This window comes from Narcine bancroftii, chromosome 2, assembly GCF_036971445.1.
Source record: "Narcine bancroftii isolate sNarBan1 chromosome 2, sNarBan1.hap1, whole genome shotgun sequence".
NCBI classification, from domain to species: domain Eukaryota; kingdom Metazoa; phylum Chordata; class Chondrichthyes; order Torpediniformes; family Narcinidae; genus Narcine; species Narcine bancroftii.
In genome coordinates this window covers 212173207-212196012 of record NC_091470.1, presented here as the reverse complement: position 1 = coordinate 212196012, position 22806 = coordinate 212173207, and the positions used below count along the sequence as shown (strand labels likewise).

The 22806-nt window shown below is 45.4% G+C and overlaps 1 protein-coding gene across 3 annotated transcripts in view; it reads right to left on the bottom strand.

The window, feature by feature from the left end:
* rims2a (regulating synaptic membrane exocytosis 2a) overlaps positions 1–22806 on the bottom strand; it is an 865989-nt gene that overhangs the window by 223445 nt on the left and 619738 nt on the right. Inside the window, exon 18 of one of the 3 annotated variants that reach the window (XM_069920255.1) lies at positions 1196–1375. In XM_069920255.1, coding sequence (XP_069776356.1) covers positions 1196–1375 — 180 coding nt within the window. Of the gene's footprint in view, positions 1–1195; positions 1376–22806 lie in introns of those variants that run through there. The other 2 variants (XM_069920253.1, XM_069920254.1) reach the window with 2 other exon arrangements.

The following is a 22806-nucleotide window of genomic DNA, read 5'->3' as shown; positions in this document are numbered from 1 at the left end:
CTGGCACCTCCCATCCCTTTACCCTCAGTGTGACTGCCATGAAGAATCTTCCATCAGACTCAATTGACCTCCTGGCAGTCAGATTGCCAATGGCATATAGTCTTTGAAGTCACCTACCATCTAAAAGCATACATGTACAGTTTATGTAGGCAATTTAGGATGAAAACCACCCAAATAATATTTAATTGTATTTTTTAACCAAAATTCCTCATCGTGTGGCTCTCAATCAGATGTGAGCAACACTCATTTAGTACCCACCCCCTCCAAAAAAAGGGTGAACTCCAATAAAAGTTTAGTTAATTGAGTACATTATTTGATCTGAAACTTCTGCAGTTGAAATTCACTGAACATCAAAATAAGGTGATCACTGGTTCATGTCAGCAAGTGCAATAAGACCATTGCATACAGGCAGAAATGAGCACATTCAACAAAGGGAAATGACTAGGTCCTGCAAAAAATGTTAGAGGAACAACAGAAATGGTCACTACTCAGGAAGGGTCACATTTGAAAACTATTAACAAAAGGGTTTTGTGTCTTTCTGCAGTTACTCATCAAGTTGCATTTATCGGTGAATAAATACGGTGCCAGCAAGCTTGTGAATGAGTTATTGGGATGCGTCATCGATTGTTTAGAATGTATTCCCGTTCTAAGTGCTTGGAGCATTGAGTTTACTCAAAGCAGTTCTACAGAAGGGCTTTTTCATGAACCAGAGAGGAAAGAGGCCTATTTCTTCATGATTGTTATACATTCTAAACATCATGATCGTGTGATGCATGTTATAGGATAATCAACATTTCGAAAAGCGTTGCTAAAGTAATGGTATTGGTTCTGCAAGGAACGTAGATTGAAGATTGCATCCAATTCCTTTTCATGTTCTTTGAGCTGTAATAGAAATCCAAGATAATCACCACATGCTTAATGCAGCAGACATTCCAGGCTTCTTAACATAACAGATGCTGCGAAAGAATGTTAAGAAACAAAATACATGATGCACACACCATTATATCCATGCACGGATATAAGTGCTGTGTTTATTGCTGTGGGGAGAAGAGGACTGAGGGCTTCTAGTGACTAATCTAGGATGAAGGAGAAATGCCACTCAACTACAGGAAAAAGAAAGGGTGAGTTTGCATGGTGTGGGGGGTGGGGGTGGGGTTAAGGTGATTAGTCCAGCAGTTTGATGTATCTCTTTCACCTCGTTAATGCAGGTGAGGGAGGGGCAGATCGTCCCGATGTTAATGATGGCATCGATCTCATGACGTTTGTTTCGGCACGTTCAGAGGATCTGGAGCGGGTGTTCATCCGCTCAAGCCCAGGCCGTTGTTCTGATGATCTGGATCTCTGATATTCCTGTCTATCGGATGGCTCACGGTTCCTGCAATGTCAGTCAAAAAGCCACTCAGTTGAACTTCAACCTTTCAATAGCAAACGTTTATGACACCATTCTGAAGTTCTGGCTTTATTCAAAGTCAAATTTTTTTTAACAGGTTGCTACTTGTGTGAAAACTTGAGATTGAGGCAGAACCATGTCAATGTGTCACCAATACTTAGTACATGTCTATCAGATGCTACTCTAAAACATAAATATTTTAACCAATAAAAATGCTAAGTTTCCTCTAAACGCTTTTATATTTCTTATTGTACACAGGAACAATATTTTGAGAGCATGGTTTTGCCAGAAGATTAACACCTGTGGTGGAAAGAAAATGAGAGAAGCCAAGTTTATTAGTCTCCCTTTGTAAGAAACACAAGCAAAAACACTGAATAGAATATTTGCAGTAACCATGGATATTAATCTTTGAATTTGAACATTGGACAATGAAGATTTTGCTTCCTGAACATTTTTTGATGTATTTTATGGATGTTGGATTACTGATCACAAAAGTCACCTTAACAATTTCCTTTCATGTACCGTTTTTTAGATATAACCTATTTTTGTGATTTCCTGTCATATTTTAAGTCTACTTGAAGCGTACAAAACCATGAAGAGCAACAATTAAAATTCATTTTCTGCATTCGCCCTTGGACTTCTTCCCGACTGATCTTGGTGCAGTCAGTGATGGTGAAAGGTTTTACCAGGACATTGCGACCATGTAAAAGTGGAATCAAGTCAAATGGAATCTATCAATGCCGGCCAACTATTGTTAGACACTGACATGAGAGGCATCAGATGCTGAGTACAAATGAGATTCAGCGGAAAACATTTTTAGGTCAGTTGAACTAATGCAATGCGTCAGCATCATTTTACAATTAAACATGTTAAATTTAATAAAAAAATAATGTTTCTCCATCTTCCTACGTGATACAGCAAATCTGAAATTACCTTTGTGTTCAGCTTGAAGTTGTCTATCATAATCCCAATTTTTTTTCAGGAAGCAAATTTTTGAAAAAAGTGTTGTCCAGTGTAACAAGATTTTTAAACTATTTGACTCATCTTGTAAAATAATCCCAAGAATACAGTCTCCACATCCGTGCAGTGCACCTACTCAACAGCAAATTGTCCAGGTTAATTGTTGTTATTTCCCTTTTGCAGATTACTTTAGGACATGTGGATAAAAAAATTCTGTCATGAGACCATAATATAAAGGAGAAGAATTAGGCCATTCGGCCCTTTGAGTCTGCTCCACTATTCGAATCATGTCAGATGAATTCCACCCCTCAATCCCATTCTGCTACCTTCTCCCCATAACCTTTGACTCTCTCACTGACCATGAACTTATCAACCTTAAATATACCCAATGACTTGGTCTCTACAGATATTCTATGGCAAAACATTCAGGATTCACCACACCCTGGCTGAAGGAATAACTCCCCATCTCCATAATCATTTGTTGCAAAAAAAGTTAAATAACATGTGGGTCTTTTAGTAGCTGAGCAATCACCTGCTTGCCTTTATCAGAATACAGATCAAATTTTAAAGATTCATTTAAGCTTGGGCTATTGAAAATTTTGACTAAAATAGATGTTGCAACATGAGCAAATGTTGCTCGAGCTGCATTCCCAGCCAAAGCTGCTTCCATTAAAGGAAAAAACAGGGATAACAAACGTAGCATCCAGTGTACCATCTGAGGAAGTACATCAGTCATGTAATATATCACTTCCCAGACACTACAAAATGGAGTGTGGTGGTGGGCCATTGACATGAGCTCCTATCTTTCGCTGTGAGTAGAGGTGGTCAAGTGGAAGAAATGATTCCTCAGAACACTTGGCTGGACTGCTCTCCCTTAACTTAATTTAAAGATACAGCACAGGAACAGGCCCTTCTGGCCCACAAGCCCATGTTGCTCAAATCCACCCAATTAACCTCTCCACCCTCTACTTCGTGGGAACGCGAGAGGAATCCAAGCACCCAGAGAAAACCTACGTGGGCGGGGGGGGAGGGGTGGTGGGGAGAATGTCCTGACAGATAGCAGTAGATTCGAACCCGGGTCACTGGCGCTGAACATTTTGAAATTTTAAATTTAAACCTACATCACTGTAACAGGCCATTTCGGCCCCACGAGTCCGTGCCTCCCAATTTACACTCCATTAACCTATGCCCCAGTGTGCTTTGAACATAACCATGACACTAACTGTGTTTCTGGACACATCAGGCCTGCCAACATATCATTCCATTCACATACAAATCATGAAGGACAAAGAACAACAGAACTTTCAGGTCGTTAGAGCATTTGTGGTTGGGGGTCAACTATCAATGGAGTAATAGACACAAGACACTCAATGATTAACTGTGTTGTTCAATCCATCATCTCTCACTTTCAGCAGAAGGAATGGGTTTGCTGCTGCTCCCTTTTCACCAGCCACAGTAACTCGTGCATAACTCCAAATCAGTTCAATAATGCATTAATGTGGAGTCTTTTTTGGCTTCAAACTCCCCAGGAGATGTGTGAGCGCCCTTAGAATCATTTCAGAGCAGCAACACAGACATCACAAAACTGTTAATAATTCACCACAAGAAGGCAAATGCAATTGTCCACTTGGCAGTTCCCGGCTCCGCAAAGTAACAGTGCAGGACTCAACGAGGTTGTTACCAATCACAGCATTACACAGAGGAGGGTGGAAGAGAATTGGAGATATGATCCCACTAGCGAAATAATGAGTTGAAGAGGAAAGCCCGCAGTCGCTGTGATTGTAGTGGAGTACCTGAGAAACTCAGCAGGGTTCCATCGGTAGTAAAGGTTGCGGGACTGAGCTCTCCATCATGGTACGAGCAGACAGCAGGCAAGCACCCAATTAAAAAGGTGGGGGTGGGAGAGATAAAGGGAGAGGGGGAGGAGTGCTGGCCAATGGGGGGGGGGGGGGGGAAATGGGTGGGAGGGCAGAGAGAAGCAAAAGCAGAGAAATGATGGGGGAGGGGGTAGCTCTCCGGTTGAGGAGGGATGGGGATGGAGGAAAATACGGTATGGTTGACTCCGAGAAGAATATCACCATTTCACCCACATCAACTTTTAAAAGAGCCAAGCTATTGCTCTCATTTTCCTCATCACTTTGCGTAGCCTGAGCTCCTTTCTTCTTCCAATGTTTGTTCAGCTCTTGACAAATAATTGGTCAGGTCATGTGGAGAAATCCTAGTGCACCTAGTGAATGGTTGTGATGTGGGGTCCTGCATATGTCAGAAGGAGTTATAGCCTGAGGATTCAGGTGGTAAGGACAGAAAGTTGTGTGCACCTTTGGAATTGAGATTGGGTGAGGCCTGGCAGGCACAGCGTGACAGGGAGGGTGTCTGAGAGAAGGGTTGTGTCTGTGGGAGGGGACAACGAATTTGGCCAGGGCATTCTGGTGGGAGATGAGTGAAGCTGAGGAGCAGAGTTCGACTCTCAGTGGGTCACTGGGACTGCCAGAGGATGATCATCATTTTGTGAGGGAGCTGGTGGTCAGAGCTTAGGCCTTGGGCGACCCAGCAGGAGAACTATGGGGGAATAAAGTTATTTTGATTACATTATAAAATGGAGAACTCCCGAGATAGGTGTTGCATGTATTTGTCTGGTCGGGCACACCCATTGGCTGACTGGACCTGCAGCTCCGCCTACAAGTTCCTGGATAAAGGTGACTGTTCCACACCCCCTCTCCTCAGTGCAGGACTGTTGGACAATGTGGACGTGCCTTTGTTAAAACCTATTGGTTTCTCTACAATAGTCTTTCGAGTAATTGATGGGTCACCATCAGGTCTGCCCTGATATCTTTTTTCCTTACATGCAATTGTGCTGACCTTTTCTTGAAAAATAAAGAAAAAATAAATGACAAATGATATATCGAATGGTTAATATAAAAGGAACATTCAAAAGGTTGAAAAAGCACAACATAAGGGAAAAAATAACCCCAAAATACAGAAATTATTTTTGCCAAATTATCAGAAATCTTTGCTATTAACAGCAGATGCAAATGCTTTGCACGTTAAAGAGCTTCGTGCCTTTGTTAAATCTCTGAAAGAAACCTGGTCTTAGTTGATCTATTTTATAATAATATCACCAAAATCTTAGAAATTTGATCAATTTGTTTTAACCAACAAGACAAAACTTGTTATAGCTAAAAAACTAAGAGAACAGTTTTCTAAATGGCACTGATTACATTTCTAGAAACATCATTCAAGTCTCTTCCCAATTGAGTATTTTGGGACATTATACTGTACTAAATTTCAGGTGTTAAATAATTATGTTGTTACTGTTTATGCTGGTGTTATACAGCAATATGGCATATCCCAATTGACAAGTTAGATGAATCAAATCTATGCAGTTCATAAGGTAATACGAGAATTTTGTAGACTCAAATCCTTGAAGCAGATGAAACATAATGTTCTCCATTAAATAAAATTCAAATCTGTGTGAAACACAGTTCATCCAGATGGATCTATGTTAGCTGAAGGAATTCTGTAAGTAACTGTTTTGGAAGGAAAGTTAGGTTTTAAAGGCAAGTTTCAAGGGTTCACTCACAATAAATGCAAAGAATGTCAAGCCTGTTATCAAATAAACATTTGCTGTACATATTTTCAATTCGGATTGGTGTCTGCTAACCCTCTGCTCCGGTCTCTACCTTTTCCTGCTCCCTTCCCTTTCCTTCCTTCTGTCAGAGAGCTACACTTCGTGGCCTTCTTTCAAACACCTCAGCTTTCTCTTTTACTCTCCCCCTCTTTCCTGTTGGCTTGTGCTCCTCCCTCTCCCTTTTCTCCATCCTCTCCTCCCCTCCCACTTCCTCCTCTTCCTACCTTCTCTCCCCTCCCACTTCCTCCTCCCCTTCCCCTTCCTCCCTCCTCCTCCCCTTCCCTCTCCTCCTCTCCCTTCCTCCCTCCCCTCCTTCCTCCTCCCCTACTTCCTTTCCTCCCCTCCCCTTCCTCCCTTCCTCTCTCCTTCCCTCCCCTTCCTCTCTCCTCCCCTCTCCCTCCTTTCTCCCCTCCCCCTCCCTCTTCTCCTCCCCTCCCCTTTCTCCTCTCTCCTTCCCCTTCCTCCCCCTCCCTCCCTCCCTCCTCCAATCCCCTCTCCTTCCTCCCTCCTCCCCTCCCTCCTTTCCTCCGCCTTCCTCCATTCCCCCTCCTCCCTTCCGATGCACCATCAATGACTCAAAGATTGATGCTGAGTAAACAACAGGCTTTTATTCACTAAAGAACAAGGGATCGTTCATACTGCTCAACTATCCTGCACTGAGGAGGGGGTTGTGGAAGAGCCAACTTAATCCAGGCACCCATGGGAGGGCCCACAGGTCCAGTCAGCCAATGGGTGGGCCTGATCAGATAAGTATATGCAAACAGTGGTTTACCATATTCACCCCTTGTTTTTAAAGAGTCCAGTGGGGTGAAGAGGTACTGAAACAATCACAAATTATGTCTCTTGGGTGCTTTGGTCTTTTGTTGTGACCATGGTAATACTAGCTGTGACTGTGGTGAAGTGGTGGGGTTCTCGAAGGTCTCGGGCACCTGTATGTACTCGTCAGTGTTGTTTTGGTGGGTACACGGCGACGGGTCTGGCGTGTCCTCTATTGGGGGAGGGGCCATGTGGCATGCTTGAGGTGGCCAGAGGTGGTGGGGGGGAGGGGAAAGTGATCAGTGGAGATCTCCAAGGCCCCTGAAGGTGCCAGGTCCCTCATGGAAACAGTGACTTTGTGCCCGTCAGGGTATACCATGTAGGCGTATAGGAGGTTGGCATGGAGGAGATGGATCCTTTCAACCAAAGGGTCAGATTTATGTGGCTCTGGAGTAGGACCGGCCCTGGGGATGTCAGTCATGCTGGCAGCATGGTCCCTATCGCAGATTTCCTGGCATTCGTGGCAGTACATAGGAGGGACATGATGGGGTGGAGGGCCTCCAGGAGGACCCCTTGCTAGCAGGAGATAGGGAGGCCCCTAGAACACAGGACCAGGAGGACGGCCTTCCAGTCATGATGTCTCCCTTTCCACCTGCCAATTTCCCTGGGTGCTGTAGCTGGTGGTCCTGTATGTGGCAATGTGCCTGGCCAAAAGGTACTGGCACAGCTCGTCACTCATAAAACAGGATCCTCGGTCACTGTGGATATAACTGGGGAAGCCGAATAGAGTGAAGAGACTAGGCAGGGCCTTGTTGACTGTGGCAGCTGTCATTTCAGAGCAGGGCATGGTGAATGGAAAATGGATAACATTGAGGAAGTATACACTGCGGTCTGTGGAGGGGAGGGGTCTGTTGAAGTTGACACTCAGGTGTTGATAGGGACAGTTAGCCTTTATTAACTGCACTCTGTCTGGCCAGGTGAAGTGTGGTTTGAACTCCGCGCAGACTTGGCAGTTCCTAGTCATTGACCTGATCTCTGTGGGCTTTGTAAAAGTGGAAGAACTTGGTAACTCCAGGCTTGTGGAGATCATTATGAAGGGCTTGTAAGCAGTCAATCTGTGTGCTGGCACAGGTCCTGCAGGATAGGGCATTAAGTTTCCTGGGCTGGTACAAGATATCATAATTGTAGGTGGACAATTCAATTTTCCACCTTAGTATCTTGAAATTTTTAATTTTACCCCCCTGCTTGTTATTAAACGATGCTTTGTCACCAGGGAAATGGTTTACCAGCCAGGTAATTGTGCCAGTGCACATGGCCTTGACAATGGCTTGGGAGTGTCAAATTTCAGGGCCCTGTAGGGTACAGGAAAAGAAAACCACTGGTCTGCCTGCCTGATTAAGGGTGGTAGTCAGAGCGAAGTCTAACACATCACCTTTCACTTAGAACAGGGTAGATTTATCCACAGCGTGCACTGTGGCCTTGGTTATATCTCCCTTGATGGAGCTGGGGGCTGCACAGGCCTCTACCCTCAGAGGGAAGGCTTTGGATTTGACAAGGGGGGTGGGCCTTGTCTGCATAGTTAGGGACCAACTGGACATAATAGGAAAAATTACCCGAGACTTTTCAGGCCTTAAGGCTGTGGAGGAGGGGAAGTTCCAGGAGTGGGTACATGTGGTCAGGATCTGGGCCAATGACTCCATTCTCAATGACACAGTCGTGGATGGCAAGGCAGGTTGTGTACATGAGGTTGAGAAGCTGGGCAATTTGGAAGAATATTTGGACATTGGCATTGTGGTCCTGCAGGTTGTGGCCACAGATGGTGACATTGTTGAGATACGGGAATGTGGCCTGGAGCTCGTACTGGTCCACCATGTGGATCATCTTCCACTGGACACTGTAATGCTGAAGGAGACCTACAGAAAATGGTAGAGCCAGCCATCCGCCTTGAACCTAGTATATTGGCAGTCTTCTGGGCGGATAGGGAGCTGGTGATATGTTGACTTCAGATGGAATTTGGTTCACCGTTTTGGATATGCAGGGGAGGGGGTATACATCCAACAGTATGTACCTGTTGTTGGTCTGCCTGTAGTCAATTACCATTTTGTTCTTCTCACCATTCCTCACCACCACAACCTATGCTCTCCAAGGGCTGGTCCCCCTCATTAAGTAACTGCTGTATCTCTTCCCAAATAAAGGCCCTGTCCTTGGCACTGTACCTTCTACTTTTAGTGGTGACGGGCTTACAGTGGGGGGTAAAACTGACCAACAACAGTGAAGCGGTGATTTTGAGCATGGAGAGCCTGTCGGTCATGCACAGTGAGCAACTGGGTTGTTGGCCGTGTGCGATTGGTGAGGGAGGGGGCCTGCTGAAGGATGGATGGAACGCAGTGGTCAATTCTCCCTCTCCTCGTTTACCTTCATTCCAAAAGTCTCCAACCAAGCCTTTGGCCACTCCTCCTCACTCCAGCATCACATCTCAGCAAGGTCTCTCTGGGCTTTTTGGAGAGCTTGCAGCTTTTATGCTCCAAGTCTGAAATCTTTTCCACTTCTATCAAACCCCAAGGTTGATAATCTTTGCTAAATCTGGAGACGTAAAGTTAAACCAGAGAGCCTGCAGGCGCTGGGGTTGAGTGCAACACAAAATCATGCTGGGGAAACTCAGCAGGGCCCACAGCATCCACAGTGAGTAAAGGGTAACCAAATTTTTGGGCCTGGGACATTTGTCAGGTCCCATGATTTCTTCAAAAGATTTAAATGCTGTTTAGAATGGTGAAAATCTGGGCATGAATGGAAACTTAACTGGTTGTTCAAAGTGGCCAATCTTCAGGCATGGTCAGAAGTTCTTGGGGTACTACTTCGACACAGAAGGCTAGGCCTTCATGGAACAAGTCACCACAGGAGATCGTGGGGGGGGGGATACAATTCTACATTTTGAAGGCATTCGTACAGGTGCATGGGTGGGAAAGGGTTAATTGGACAAGGACTAAGAACGAGGAAGTGGAAATAGTGCAGATAAGCATGGATGATTCAGACTGAAGGGTCTATTTCAAGTGGACTCTAATGGTCTGAGAGCCATCACCCGAGCGCTGCCTTTGCCATCCTTAATTTATCCACAGTAAGCAATGAGAACTCTGATCTGGACAAGATCAGAGATGCCTAACATCCACAAGTACTGGAGAAAGATAAAATGACGGGGAGAGCAGTAAGTGAAAAGTTTAATTTTTAAAATGTTAATGACAAAGCCCTTCCAGTCCATGAAACCCATCCCTCCCAATTACAGGTGATCATCAGCTTACAATGGGGTCACGTTCCGGCAAACCCATCGTAAGACAATCAGAACACAGCACCTACCATTTTTTTATAATTCAATGTTGGATACTGGAAAAAAAAACCATGAACATACACAGCTGAAGGCCCACTAGGGATGAGGAATGTTTCAAACATTGAACTAAAATGAAGTGCTGGATGGTGAGATTGGTGGGTCGCTAAAGTGACAGGGTCATCGATTTCACTCTCGTCTGATGATGCTCCAGAACAACAAGTATCTTGTGTTTTGTCTCCAGAGTAATTACTTTCCTCTTTTCATTTTCACCAAAAGCAGGAGATCCACATGGGCATTTAGTAGACATGATAGGTCGTTAACAGTGCACTTGTTTGCGCGATCGCTACAGAGCGTGGTTGAGTCAGCATCGCTCGAGAGTATGCTGTAGGATCCTCTCGTGTGACGCTGCCATCTTCCAGCATAAAAAGAGAGTAGCGTACTGCATATCACAAGCACAGGAACGGATCGGAATTAAAAATTGAAAGTACTGATTCGAACCATCGTAACTTTGAAAAATTGTAAGTCGGATAATTGTAAGTAGGGGAATAGCTGTACTCCCAATTAGCCCACCGACCCCCATACATTTTGGAGGAAACGCACATGGGTCACTGGGAGAATGTACAAACCCCTTACAGAAAACAGCAGGTTCCAACCCGGGTCACTGGCGCTGTCCACTACGCTAAAAGTCATGGTCTAGTGATGATGTGCTAACACAACTCTGGTAATTTCCTCTCAAAGACTTTGGAAAGACTAAATATCAAAGCTGATTACAAAAGAAGTGGAGGATAGATAGTGAAATAAACCCAGCAACAATGGATGGAAGACTAATCACTGAGGGCGGAAAGAGGCAGGATTGGGAGACAGTGCTGAGAGTTTTAGAGCACAGGAGCACAGGAGCAGGCACTCTTCTCCATCTTGTTCACGCTGATCAAGTTGGCCATCTTGGTCCATTTCCTATCCACGTATCTATCTAAATCTTTTTAAAATGTCATAATTTTCTTTTAAATTGGACACAGCATGGTAACAGGCCCTTTCAACCCACGAGTCCATGCCATTCAATTACACCCAAATAATCCACAACCCCCGGTACTTTTCAAACAGTGGGAAGAAATTGGAGCCCCCAGGGAGAAGGTATAAACTCTTTACAAACCGTGCGGGATTCAAACCCCTGTTCCGATTGCTGGGGTTGTAACAGTATTGTGCTAACCGCTATGCCAACTATCATAATTGTACTCTCCTCTACCACTTCTCCTGGCCAGCTCGTTCCATGTGTGTAGTATCTTCTGTGTGAAAAAGTAGCCCCTTAGGTCACTTTTAAATTATTCCCTTACTTCAAGCATTGCCACCCCCCCCACCCCCCACCCCATCCACTCAATTTCAGATTCTCCTACCCTGGGGATGACTGTGACTGTTCACCTTCTTTATGCCCCTCATGAAATTGTGTTACCTAAAAGGTTACTCCTCCATCTCCTCTGCTCCAGGGAAAAATCTCTGAGTTAATCCAGCCTCTCCTCATCACTTAACTTTAAGGCAGTGGTTCTCAACCTTTTCTTTCCACTCCCATACCACTTTAAGTAATCCCTATGCCATAAGGGCTCTGTGATTAGTAAGGGATTGCTTAAGGTGGGATGTGGGTGGGAAGGGAAGGTTGAGAACCACTGCTCTAGACCCAATTGTTACTGAAATATTTTGCTTGAGAAAAATTGTCATTGGCCCATTTCCTTTGGAGTTCTGAAACTGTGGACATAACAAGTCAATGAGATACGATTAAAGCAGTGGTTTTCAAACTTTTACTTTCCACCCATATACCACCTTAAACAATCCTTACTAATCACAGAGCACCGATGGCATAGGGATTTCTTAAAGTGGTGTGTGAGTGGAAAGAAAAAGGTTGAGAACCACTGCTTTAAATGGGCATTAGGGATGAAACTGAGATGGAGGGATTTTAAATGTCAAAGCAATGGGTTTCAGCAATACGTCAGGAATATTGGCCTGGATTGAAAATTGGTTGTCTGACAGGAGGCAGAGAGTCGGGATAAATGGGAGTTTTTAAGGTTGGCAGAGAGTGGTAAGTGGGGTGCCACAGGGGTCAGTATTAGGCCCACAACTGTTCATCATTTACATTGATGACTTGGAGGAGGGGACAAAATGTGGTGTAGCCAAGTTTGCGGATGACACCAAATTGAGTGGAAGAACAAATTGTAATGAGGATGTGGAGAGTCTGCAGAGGGATATAGTTAACCTGGATGAGTGGGCAAAGGTCTGGCAGATGGAGTACAATGTTAGTAAGTGTGAGGTTATCCACTTTGGCAAGAAAAATAAAAAAACTGAATATTATTTAAAGGGTGAAAAACTACAGCATGCTATTGTGCAAAGGGACTTGGGAGTGCTTGTGCATGAATCGCAAAAAGTTAGATTGCAGGTGCAGCAGGTTATTAAGAAGTCAAATGGAATGTTGGCCTTCATCGCTAGAGGAATTGAATTCAGGAGTAGGGAGGTAATGTTGCAACTGTATAAGGTACTGGTGAGACCGCACCTGGAGTACTGTGTCCAGTTCTGGTCTCCATATTTGAGGAAAGATATACTGGTTTTGGAGATGGTCCAGAGGAGGTTTACTAGGTTGATCCCTGGGATGAAGGGGTTGACTTATGATGAAAGATTAAATCGTCTAGGATTGTATTCGCTCGAGTTCAGAAGAATGAGAGGAGATCTTATAGAAACATATAGGATTATGAAGGGTATGGATAGGATAGATGTAGGAAGGTTTTTTGAGCTGGCTGGGGAAACTAAAATGAGAGGACACAGTCTCAAGATTCGGGGGAGTAGATTTAGGACAGAGATGAGGAAAAATAGTTTTTCCCAGTGAGTAGTGAATGTTTGGAATTCTCTAACCGGGGAAGTGGTTGAGGCTACCTCATTAAACATATTTAAAATTAGGTTAGATAAATTTTTACATGATAGAGGAATTAAGGCAGGTAGGTGGTGTTAGATCATAAATTAGATCAGCCATGATCGTATCGAATGGCGGAGCAGGCTCGATGGGCCATTTTTGGCCTACTCCTGTTCCTACTTCCTATGTTCCTATGTTGCAATTAAAAGGGACTTGAGGAAGGCATTTGACAGGGTCCTGCATGGTAGGCGAATCCAGAAGGTAAAGATGCATGGGATCCATGGTGAGTTGGCCTCATTAAAGTCATTTGACTCGCACACAAGGAAATAGATCATTGCAGAGTAAGGAAATTAAGGGTGATGGGGCAAAGCAGATGAATGAAGTCCACAGCCAGATCGCCTTGATCATATTGAATTGCAGAGTAGCTTCGATGGGCCAGACAAGCCGACACCTGCTCCTGTTTCTATGAAAGTCGATATGAAAGCAAAGAAAGATCAGGAGGACAGGCTGTTTTATAAAAGCGGGGAAGAAATGGGAAGAAAAGTGAAATGGTGGAAAAGAGGTGAACTTTGTGTGGAAGAGTAGGACTTATTTTAGGGGGGGAAATGGTTGGCGTAATGATTAATGCAAAGCCTTTACAGCGCCAGCGATGGGGTTTGAATCCTGTGCTGCCTGTGTCTGCATGGGTTTTCCCCCGAGGTGGGGGTTGGGGGGGATGTGGGCTCCAGTTTCCTCCCATCATTCAAAATGTACTGGGGTTATAGGCTAATTGGGTGTAAATTGGGTGATAAGGGCTCGTGGGCCGAAAGGGCCTGTTACCGTGCTGTATGTCTAAATAAATGTTCTTGCCACTATTCTTGTACACTTACATTGTAGGAGTAAAACACAAAGAGAACATTGCAAAGACGAGCATGTTACAGGGAGATTAAAGAAAATCACAGGTGAGACAGAGAAGAAACAAGACTGAAGATGAGGCGAAACGAGGAGTCTGCATGAGCTAGCGGACTGGAGCAACACACACAGAGTGCCGGAGAAACTCAGCAGGTCAAGCAGCACCCGTGCAAAGCAATGGGCAGTCGGCGTTCTGGCCCTGAGCTCTTCATCAGGAGTATCTTTGAGCTTAGAAGTGAGGTTCCAAACGTCGACTGCTGATTGTTTGCATGGATGCTGTCTGATCTGTTGTCTCCCCCAGCACGTTTGTGCATGGAAGCGTTGTCATGACAGCAGCAACACCAACGTTCAACAAAATTCTAGGCTACCTTGTTGTCAGTAGGAAATAAAGCAACAGAAAATGCAGAAGCATTTGCAATTTTATATTCCACATTTAAGTAGTTCCTCTATTATAGGTGCCTAATCGTTTATCTGGAATTCCAAAAACCGGCAACCTCCAAAAACTGGCACTTTTTTTCAGTAGATGACGTCAGCTCATTAAAGATGGAGTTTGGTGCCAAACATGACCTAACATGACCCTCACTCAACTCCCGTGAACCTTGTCACATTTCACATCACTAATTAGTGGTATAATTACTTTATAAGTACCCTACCCATCGAGCATGACCCTCGCTCAATTCACATTGAAATATCCCGTGTCATTCCACTACTTTATAAGCACCTCCGAATCGTCACAGCGCTTTCAGTCAGCCCAGTGGTGGCTCACTGGCCGTCGTTGCTACCATAATTCCACACACAACTGAAACTGTTGTACCAACGCCACCGCAGGGGAACTGAGAAGGGGGCTGGTAGAGCAGAGGGTGAGGGGGGAGGACGAGGTGGGGGAGATACAGTAGTGCAACTTGGCTAGGCAGGCGAGCGAGGTGGGGGAAAGATGGCAGCACAACTCGGGCAGGCAGGCAGGCAGCAGCAAGAATTGCAGTGAGACAGCAGCGAGAATTGGACCAAAATCCAAATGATCTGAAATCTGGAAATTCTGAACAACGGCAGATGTCTGGTCCCAACGATCCCGGATAAAGGGTTAGGCACCGGTACAGATTTTAATGTTTTTCTTATTTGCTCAGGAGAAAAAGTAAAGTGGAATCTAACATTTTTGGGGATTCACTAAGGGATCACGAAGCAGCAAATCAAACCTTATCAATCATTCATCTACTAAATGATCTTCATTGATCCATAGATCGATACCTCATTTCGGCTGCTGCCTCACTCGGTTCAGCGTCTGAATGGGATGCATGATCTGGCACCACTTCCACTGTCTCACTCCTTTTGTTGTTGGAGCAAAAGAAAAGATCAAATCAAACTGCATCAATGAGAGGACCGAGGATTTAACGGCGGGGGAGCAACATGGGAAAAGGCTACCATTCTACACAACCTTCACTGAAGTGCCAGTGTTCGGGTCTTTGGAAACCTTCCGTTCCTCCTCAGTTATTTGTCGAGTTGTTATATGCTGGAGGGCAGTGCTGTCCATCACCAGATAATCTACTGATGAACAAGTTCTCAATGATTGCTCAATGGAACAGTGAAGATTCCGATTTGTTCGGAATATTTGGTATTGATTCATTCGTCGACACACTCTGCGGAATGGGATGCTGATTTCCTAACACTCGTGAACACCCTGTCATTCAGGCTATTTTGCAATTATTGTATTTGATATAAATTTTGAGAATGCAAATGGTGTTTAAAATTTCTTATTAGAATTTGGCAGAGGAACTTCATTCTGCATTTCTGACTAAGAAAGATAATGTCTCACCAATTAATTTGTATGGTTTGACTCTAGCTGGCAAGTGATTTTGTATGACACCAGGTTTTGCAATATATCCAACATAGACCAGACAGAAATATCTGGAAATGTCAACAGAAAGAAACCATTCATTCTATGGTGCCATGCCACTACCACATATATCCTCACCTCCCACCCTTGTCCACTTCTGGCAGGGCTCAGTGTCTCTGAGACTCCTGAGTCCACTCTTCCCCTCCTCACCCACCCTTCCCGCCACCGAGGCACTTACCTCTGTAACCGCAAAAAGTCCATCCATCTCCCCCCTCCCCCTGCCCCCCCAGCCTCAACTCCATCCAGGGCGACAGGCGAGGTGAGGCCAAGTTTTTCCTGCATGTCATCCAACCTGATCCACCATGTTCGGAGAACCCGGCGTGGCATCCTCGACATTGGTGAGGCCAGACACAGAGTGGGTGACCGCTTCAGCACACTCTGGTTTTGGGTCCAAACATGAGCTTCCTGTCACCGACCATTCCAGGCCCTCCAACCATTCCTACAATGACATGTCTCTCATCAACCTCATCCCCTGTCAGGGTGAGGTCAAATTTACATGAAAAGCTTCACATCATATTCCTCCTGGACAGCTTTAAACCTAGTGGCTAGCACTTTGATTTTCCTCATTTAAGTTAACCCCCAACTCAATTTGATTCTGTTTCCATCTCTTCTTTACCCACTCAAGAAAAAAAATGACCCAACTCTCTCTAACTTTTCCTCCCCTCTATCTGTATCTCTACCTCTCACACTTTCTGCCCCATCACCTCCGGGCTCGTCTATCACCCCCTTCCCTCTTGTCCTGATCCAAGAGTCCTGACCCGAAACATTGATCATTTCTACCCTTGGATGCCATCTGAGTTCCTCCAGCAATTCTTCATCTGCTGGGGAACAGATGATCCTGGAACTTGTCTTATGTAATGAAACAGGTCATTTTACGGGAAGGGATGCCTGAGGGAAAAGTGGAAATTCAAATCTATCAATAACTGCAAACTTGCTTTGGTAAGAAACTAAGGAAATGAAAGAAAACCAGCCATCTGAGGGTTGAGAGCCACATAGGCTGGACAAAGATTTAACAATTAGACCAGATGGGTGGACATGGATGGATGAAGAAATGCTTTTTAATTCTTAACAAAATATGCATTCCATTGAGAAAAGCAAGTTCAACGTACAAGGCAATGGTAATTGAAGGATAGTACTGGACTGAAAATGAGGGCATCCGTTTAGCCTAGTATTGTGACATATCTGTTCATTGGGAGTAAATGTCCCTTGCAGATGGAGGCAACAGAAATTATGCATAATTAATTAAGTGCATTTGAACCTGCTTTGCAGTTAATGACACAATAATTGGAGCAGTACTGGTGAACTGAGGGGGAAATATCAGTGGGAAACTGAAGGTAGTAACGATTACAACAGAAATTCAGAGGCAGTTGTAGTTGCATTACTGGGAATCTTCCACAATTTAAGATATTCTGGAATAATTCCAGCAGATTAGAGCAATGTAAATGAGGATGTGGTCAGGACTCAGGGACCTGAGCTGTCGGGAGAGGTTGAGCAGGCTGTGTCCATATTTGGTCTCACCTATACCTCGGTTCTGTCTGCCGCAATACCGTGGATCTCTCAGTGGCCACCCCTTTCAATTCCCCATCCCATTATCTTGCTGACATGTCAGTCCAAGGTCACGTGCACTGCCAGACTGAGAACGCCAGCAAACTGGAGGAACAATACTTCATCTCTCTGGGCATTAACATTGACCTCCGGTTTCCGTTAGAAACCCACCCTCCCCTCATCTTCATCCTCCTTTCCTCGAGTCCTCTTTCCTCCCCTTTTCCCTCTGTCTCCTTTCACAGGGCGAAAATCAATTCTTCCCCTCCCTCTCATCATATCCAATTAACACCTTTTGCCTGTTGGCCTGGACTCTTCCTCCTCCCCCCTTCCTCTCTCGGTCTTTATTCAGACACTTGCCTGGTTTTTGCTTATACTTTGAAGAAGGGGCTCAGGCCCGAAACATCAGTAATCTAAATTTAACTCTCACAGACACTGCCAGACCATCTGAGTTTCTCCAGCATTTACTGTGTGTTTACCACAATCACAGCATCTGCAGACTTCCATGTTTCACTCACCAATGCCCTGTGCAGTTGTCGAAAAATATTCCTACTTTTATATTCCATTTCCATTTCAATAAAGCCTGTCATTTACTAAACCTGCAAGCTAATTCTCAACGATTCTTCTGAGCATTTGTATCCTACTGTGCTGCAGAATCCCACACTCACCTTCCATCTGAGAAACGCTACTTTTTCTTCTTTTGACCAAAGTGTAGATTCTCACAATTCCCCAATTGTGCCCCAAATGCTCATTTTTTATGCACTCTCTTTAACCAAAGGCTCATAGTTCAGATTTATTCTCAGAGTACATACAACCTGAGGATTCTTTCCCTGTGGAAGCGAAAAGATAAGTACACAAAAGAGGAAACAAACTGACTGTGCAAATGCAGAAAAAATATTCATTGTTACTGTGGTCAAATCGGGCGTAGAAGGCATTATCTATCTTTTTTGTTGATGTAATTTCTATGCAATTAAAGGCCCAGCATTGGACTCCACATCATTTCACTATTTATAGTCTGCTGTCATGAAAATGGTCTATAGATTCGAAGTCTCTTTTTCAGTCCTCAGATTAAGAGGACTTTAGTTTAATTCCAAAACTATAACTTCATGCAGCGGAACCTCATCAAATGCCTTCTGGACACTGGTTTTGATACATCCTCTTTACTCATTGGATACTCAAAGAATCGTGTCATACCCAATTTCCCTTACCTAAAACCCTGTTTGATAATGTTATGATTTTCTTAGTATCCTGCCTCTCCTTCCTTACTAATAAATGCCAGCATTTTCCCAATCTTACTTTTCTTAGCTATTTCCCCCTTTTCTTGTATAAGAATATTGTATTAATGGTTGACCAACCCATGTGACGATTCCCAAACTGATGGAAATTTGGAGGGGCATACTCATAAGCCCAGGTTGAAGGCGTTCAGGCCCTGAACATTGAACCGTCTTTGACGCCTGCAGTGAACTGGGTGTTGTGCTGATGGTTGGCCCCGTCTCCCGGCTCCGCCCCCATCTGCCCACACATATAACCCTGATTTCCTGCCTAGAAACAGATCCCTTCTGGAGATGACTGTTGAACCCTACCTTTAGTTATAAGCTAATAAAAACATTTGTTCTCCCTCCAGTTGTGAGAGCTTTAATTCACGCTACAATTGCCTTAGCTTATTCCCTAAATGATGGCAGCCTGCTCAAGCCTGGCTTGCTGCTGATAGACCCCCTGTCTTCTGATGCGGCTGAGGAGTTCATTTATTGGCTAGACTGCTTCCAGGCCTACCTGAACTTGACCAGAGATGTCTTCACACCGATGAACTCAGGAGGTCCATTCTCATTTCGAGGGTAGGAACGAAAGGGTATGCAGTCATCAGGGATTACTCTACATATGATGCTGCAATCGAGGTGTTGAATCGTTACACCCAAAACAAGGTCCTAGCGAGGCACTGACTCGCTCTACGTCACCAACAGACAGGAGAGACCATCGATGACAACCTGCTGGATCTGTGGATGCTTGCCAAGAAGTGCAGGTACGAAGCAGCTACAGGCCATATTCATGAGGAAGAACAGATCTGGGACACTCTAGTCATGGGGGTCCGCTCGAGATACATGAGGCAATGACTGCTGGAGTTGGGTAAGAAGGACCTGGCTAGCCACGTCGAGCTGGCCAAATCACTGGAACAGGCCAAGCTCGAGAATGATGACCTCGAAGCCAGCGAGCTTACCCACCCAGGTGACCTACTACAAGGACTGGCTGCTCCCGCTACCCCTGCCCTACCGGTGACAGCTTCCTGTGCTAGGGAGTGCTTTTCTGCGGCAAGAGCCAGCATCCCCGATCTCATTGCCCAGTGTGTTCCAGCTGTGGCAAGAAAGGGTTTGCCACACAAGGGGAAGCCCAGGAAAGTCTGTGCCCTGCACCACTCATGGATCTGATTCCAGTCCCAAGCCATCTGCCCTGAATTCACACGAACCCGCTTGCTGCGTGACACACCAACAGAGGGTGGCGGTGAGGGAATGGCGTGAAAAGGCTTGGCGGCCTTCTTGCCACACCATGAGGTTGACTCCATCTTACCCATTCAGGGCAACCCAGGGTGGTGGGGGCCACTCAAGTAAGGAGCATGGAACCTCCGGGGACCATGCCTCGATGGTCCTGGATTAGGACAGACCTCACCAGCTCATCAACTCGATAGTGATGGTGAAGGGAAACGGACATTCCACTAAATGCTTAATCGACATGAGCTCTATTGAAAGCTTCATAGACTCACGGACTGTGCAAAAGTACAACTTGAAGATGTATCCTTCTAATTACCGCATATTTCTTGCGACTCATTCGAATTCTACATGTGTTTAATAACATTGTATAGTACATCTGTAATTTGAAGGGGGGGTATTTCTATAAATTTTGCTGTATATTCTTGATGAATTATGTGCTCAGGTGTTGTTGGGTTTGGACTTCCTGTGTCACCTAAAAGCATGACCTTGGAGTATTCTGGTCCCCTCCCCCCCTGTAATGGTTCAGAATGGAGGGCCCCTAAAATCAGAACCCACATGCAGCCTCTCCACACTGGATATCGATCCTTCACCTTTCTTCCCAAATCTGTCCTCAGACTGCAAACCTATTGCTACCAAGAGCAGGAGATAGAGCACAGCAGACCAAGATTTCATGAAGTCAGAGACACAATGTCTGCTGGATGAAGGTATCGTTGAACCTAGCACCAGCCCGTGGAGAACACAAGTGGTAGTGGTTAAAAGGGGAAAACAAGTCCAGGCTAGTAATTGACTATAGCCAAACAATTAATCGGTACACACTCCTGGACACATACCCCTCCCTCAAATTTTGGACATGATGATATTGTGCAGTATCAGGTCTATTCGACCATCAACCTGAAAACTGCCTATCATCAGCTGTCAATCCATTCCAAGGACCATCCATATATGGCATCTGAGGCTAACAGTCATCTCTATCAATTCCGGAGGGTCCCTTTCAGTATCACTAATGGGGTTTCTATCTTCCAGAGGCAGATGGACAGAATAGTGGATGAGTATGGGTTGAAGGCTACCTTCCCTGACATCACCATCTGTGGCCACACCTTGGAAGACCATAACACCAACCTCCAGAGCGTTCTCAACGCGGTGAAAGCCCTGAATCTCACTTATAACTCTAACAAGTGCGTGTTCATGACTAAACATCTGGCTATTCTTGGCTATATGGTAGAGAATGGCATCATTGGCCCTGACCCCGATAGGATGCGCCCCCTCATTCTCAGGACCACAAAAGCTTTGAGGAGATGCCTGGAATTTTTCTCATATTAAGCCCAGTGGATCCCTCAATATACTGATAAGGTTCACCTCTCTTAAAAGCCACTAATTTTCCCCTCTTGGCTGAAGCCCAAATGACTTTGAACTACAGTCTCTTCAATCTGAGGCGCCTGCAAGCTCACACCAAGGCACAAGAGCAACTTGTCCGTGAACTACTCTTTGCAGACAATGCCGCTTTAGTTGCCCATTCAGAGCCAGCTCTTCAGCGCTTGACGTCCTGTTTTGCGGAAACTGCCAAAATGTTTGGCCTGGAAGTCAGCCTGAAGAAAACTGAGGTCCTCCATCAGCCAGCTCCCCACCATGACTACCAGCACCCCCCCCACCCCCCACATCTCCATCGGGCACACAAAACTCAAAACAGTCAACCAGTTTACCTATCTCGGCTGCACCATTTCATCAGATGCAAGGATCGACAACGAGATAGACAACAGACTCGCCAAGGCAAATAGCGCCTTTGGAAGACAACACAAAAGAGTCTGGAAAAACAACCAACTGAAAAACCTCACAAAGGTAAGCGTATACAGAGCCGTTGTCATACCCACACTCCTGTTCGGCTCCGAATCATGGGTCCTCTACCGGCATCACCTATGGCTCCTAGAACGCTTCCACCAGCGTTGTCTCCGCTCCATCCTCAACATTCATTGGAGCGACTTCATCCCTAACATCGAAGTACTCGAGATGGCAGAGGCCGACAGCATCGAATCCATGCTGTTGAAGATCCAACTGCGCTGGGTAGGTCACATCTCCAGAATGGAGGACCATCGCCTTCCCATGATCGTGTTATATAGCGAGCTCTCCACTGGCCATCGTGTCAGAGGTGCACCAAAGAAGAGGTACAAGGACTGCCTAAAGAAATCTCTTGGTGCCTGCCACATTGACCACCGCCAGTGGGCTGATATCGCCTCAAACCGTGCATCTTGGCGCCTCACAGTTCGGCGGGCAGCAACCTCCTTTGAAGAAGACCGCAGAGCCCACCTCACTGACAAAAGACAAAGGAGAAAAACCCAACACCCAACCCCAACCAACAAATTTTCCCCTGCAACCGTGTCTGCCTGTCCCGCATCGGACTTGTCAGCCACAAACGAGCCTGCAGCTGACGTGGACATTACCCCTCCATAAATCTTCGTCCGCGAAGCCAAGCCAAAGAAAACCTCTGGAACCACATTGCGAAAGCCATCATGCACATAGTGGATGAGAATTTATCTTTCCAAGTGGAAAGCGACTCTCCAGATGTAGTCCTGGACACTACGTTCATCCAGGTGGGCAGGCCGGTTGCATTTTTCTCTCGGTCATTACAAGGTCATGAGCTCCGGAACCTATTGGTGGAAAAGGAGGGTGAAGCCATTGTAGAAGCCATGAGGCACTGGAGAAACTACCTGGCTGGTAGAAGATTTACGCTCTTCACTGACCTGCGCTTTGTCACATTCATGTTTAATAATGTCAAGAGGGGAAAAATCAAGAATAACAAGATTGCTAGGTGGAGGATCGAGCTCTCCACCTACAATTATGACATTGCCCATCAGCCAAGAGCCCTTAATGACTCTCGAGACGCCTTATCCAGAGGAAGCTCTGCCTCTGTACACACCGGCCAACTGCGGTGTCTCCATAATGAGCTCTGCCATCCAGGGGTTACCCGCATGGCTCATTTTGTCAAGGCGTGCAATCTGCCCTACTCCATGGAAGACATCAGGGAAATTACCAGGTTTTGCCAGATCTGCGTGGAGTGC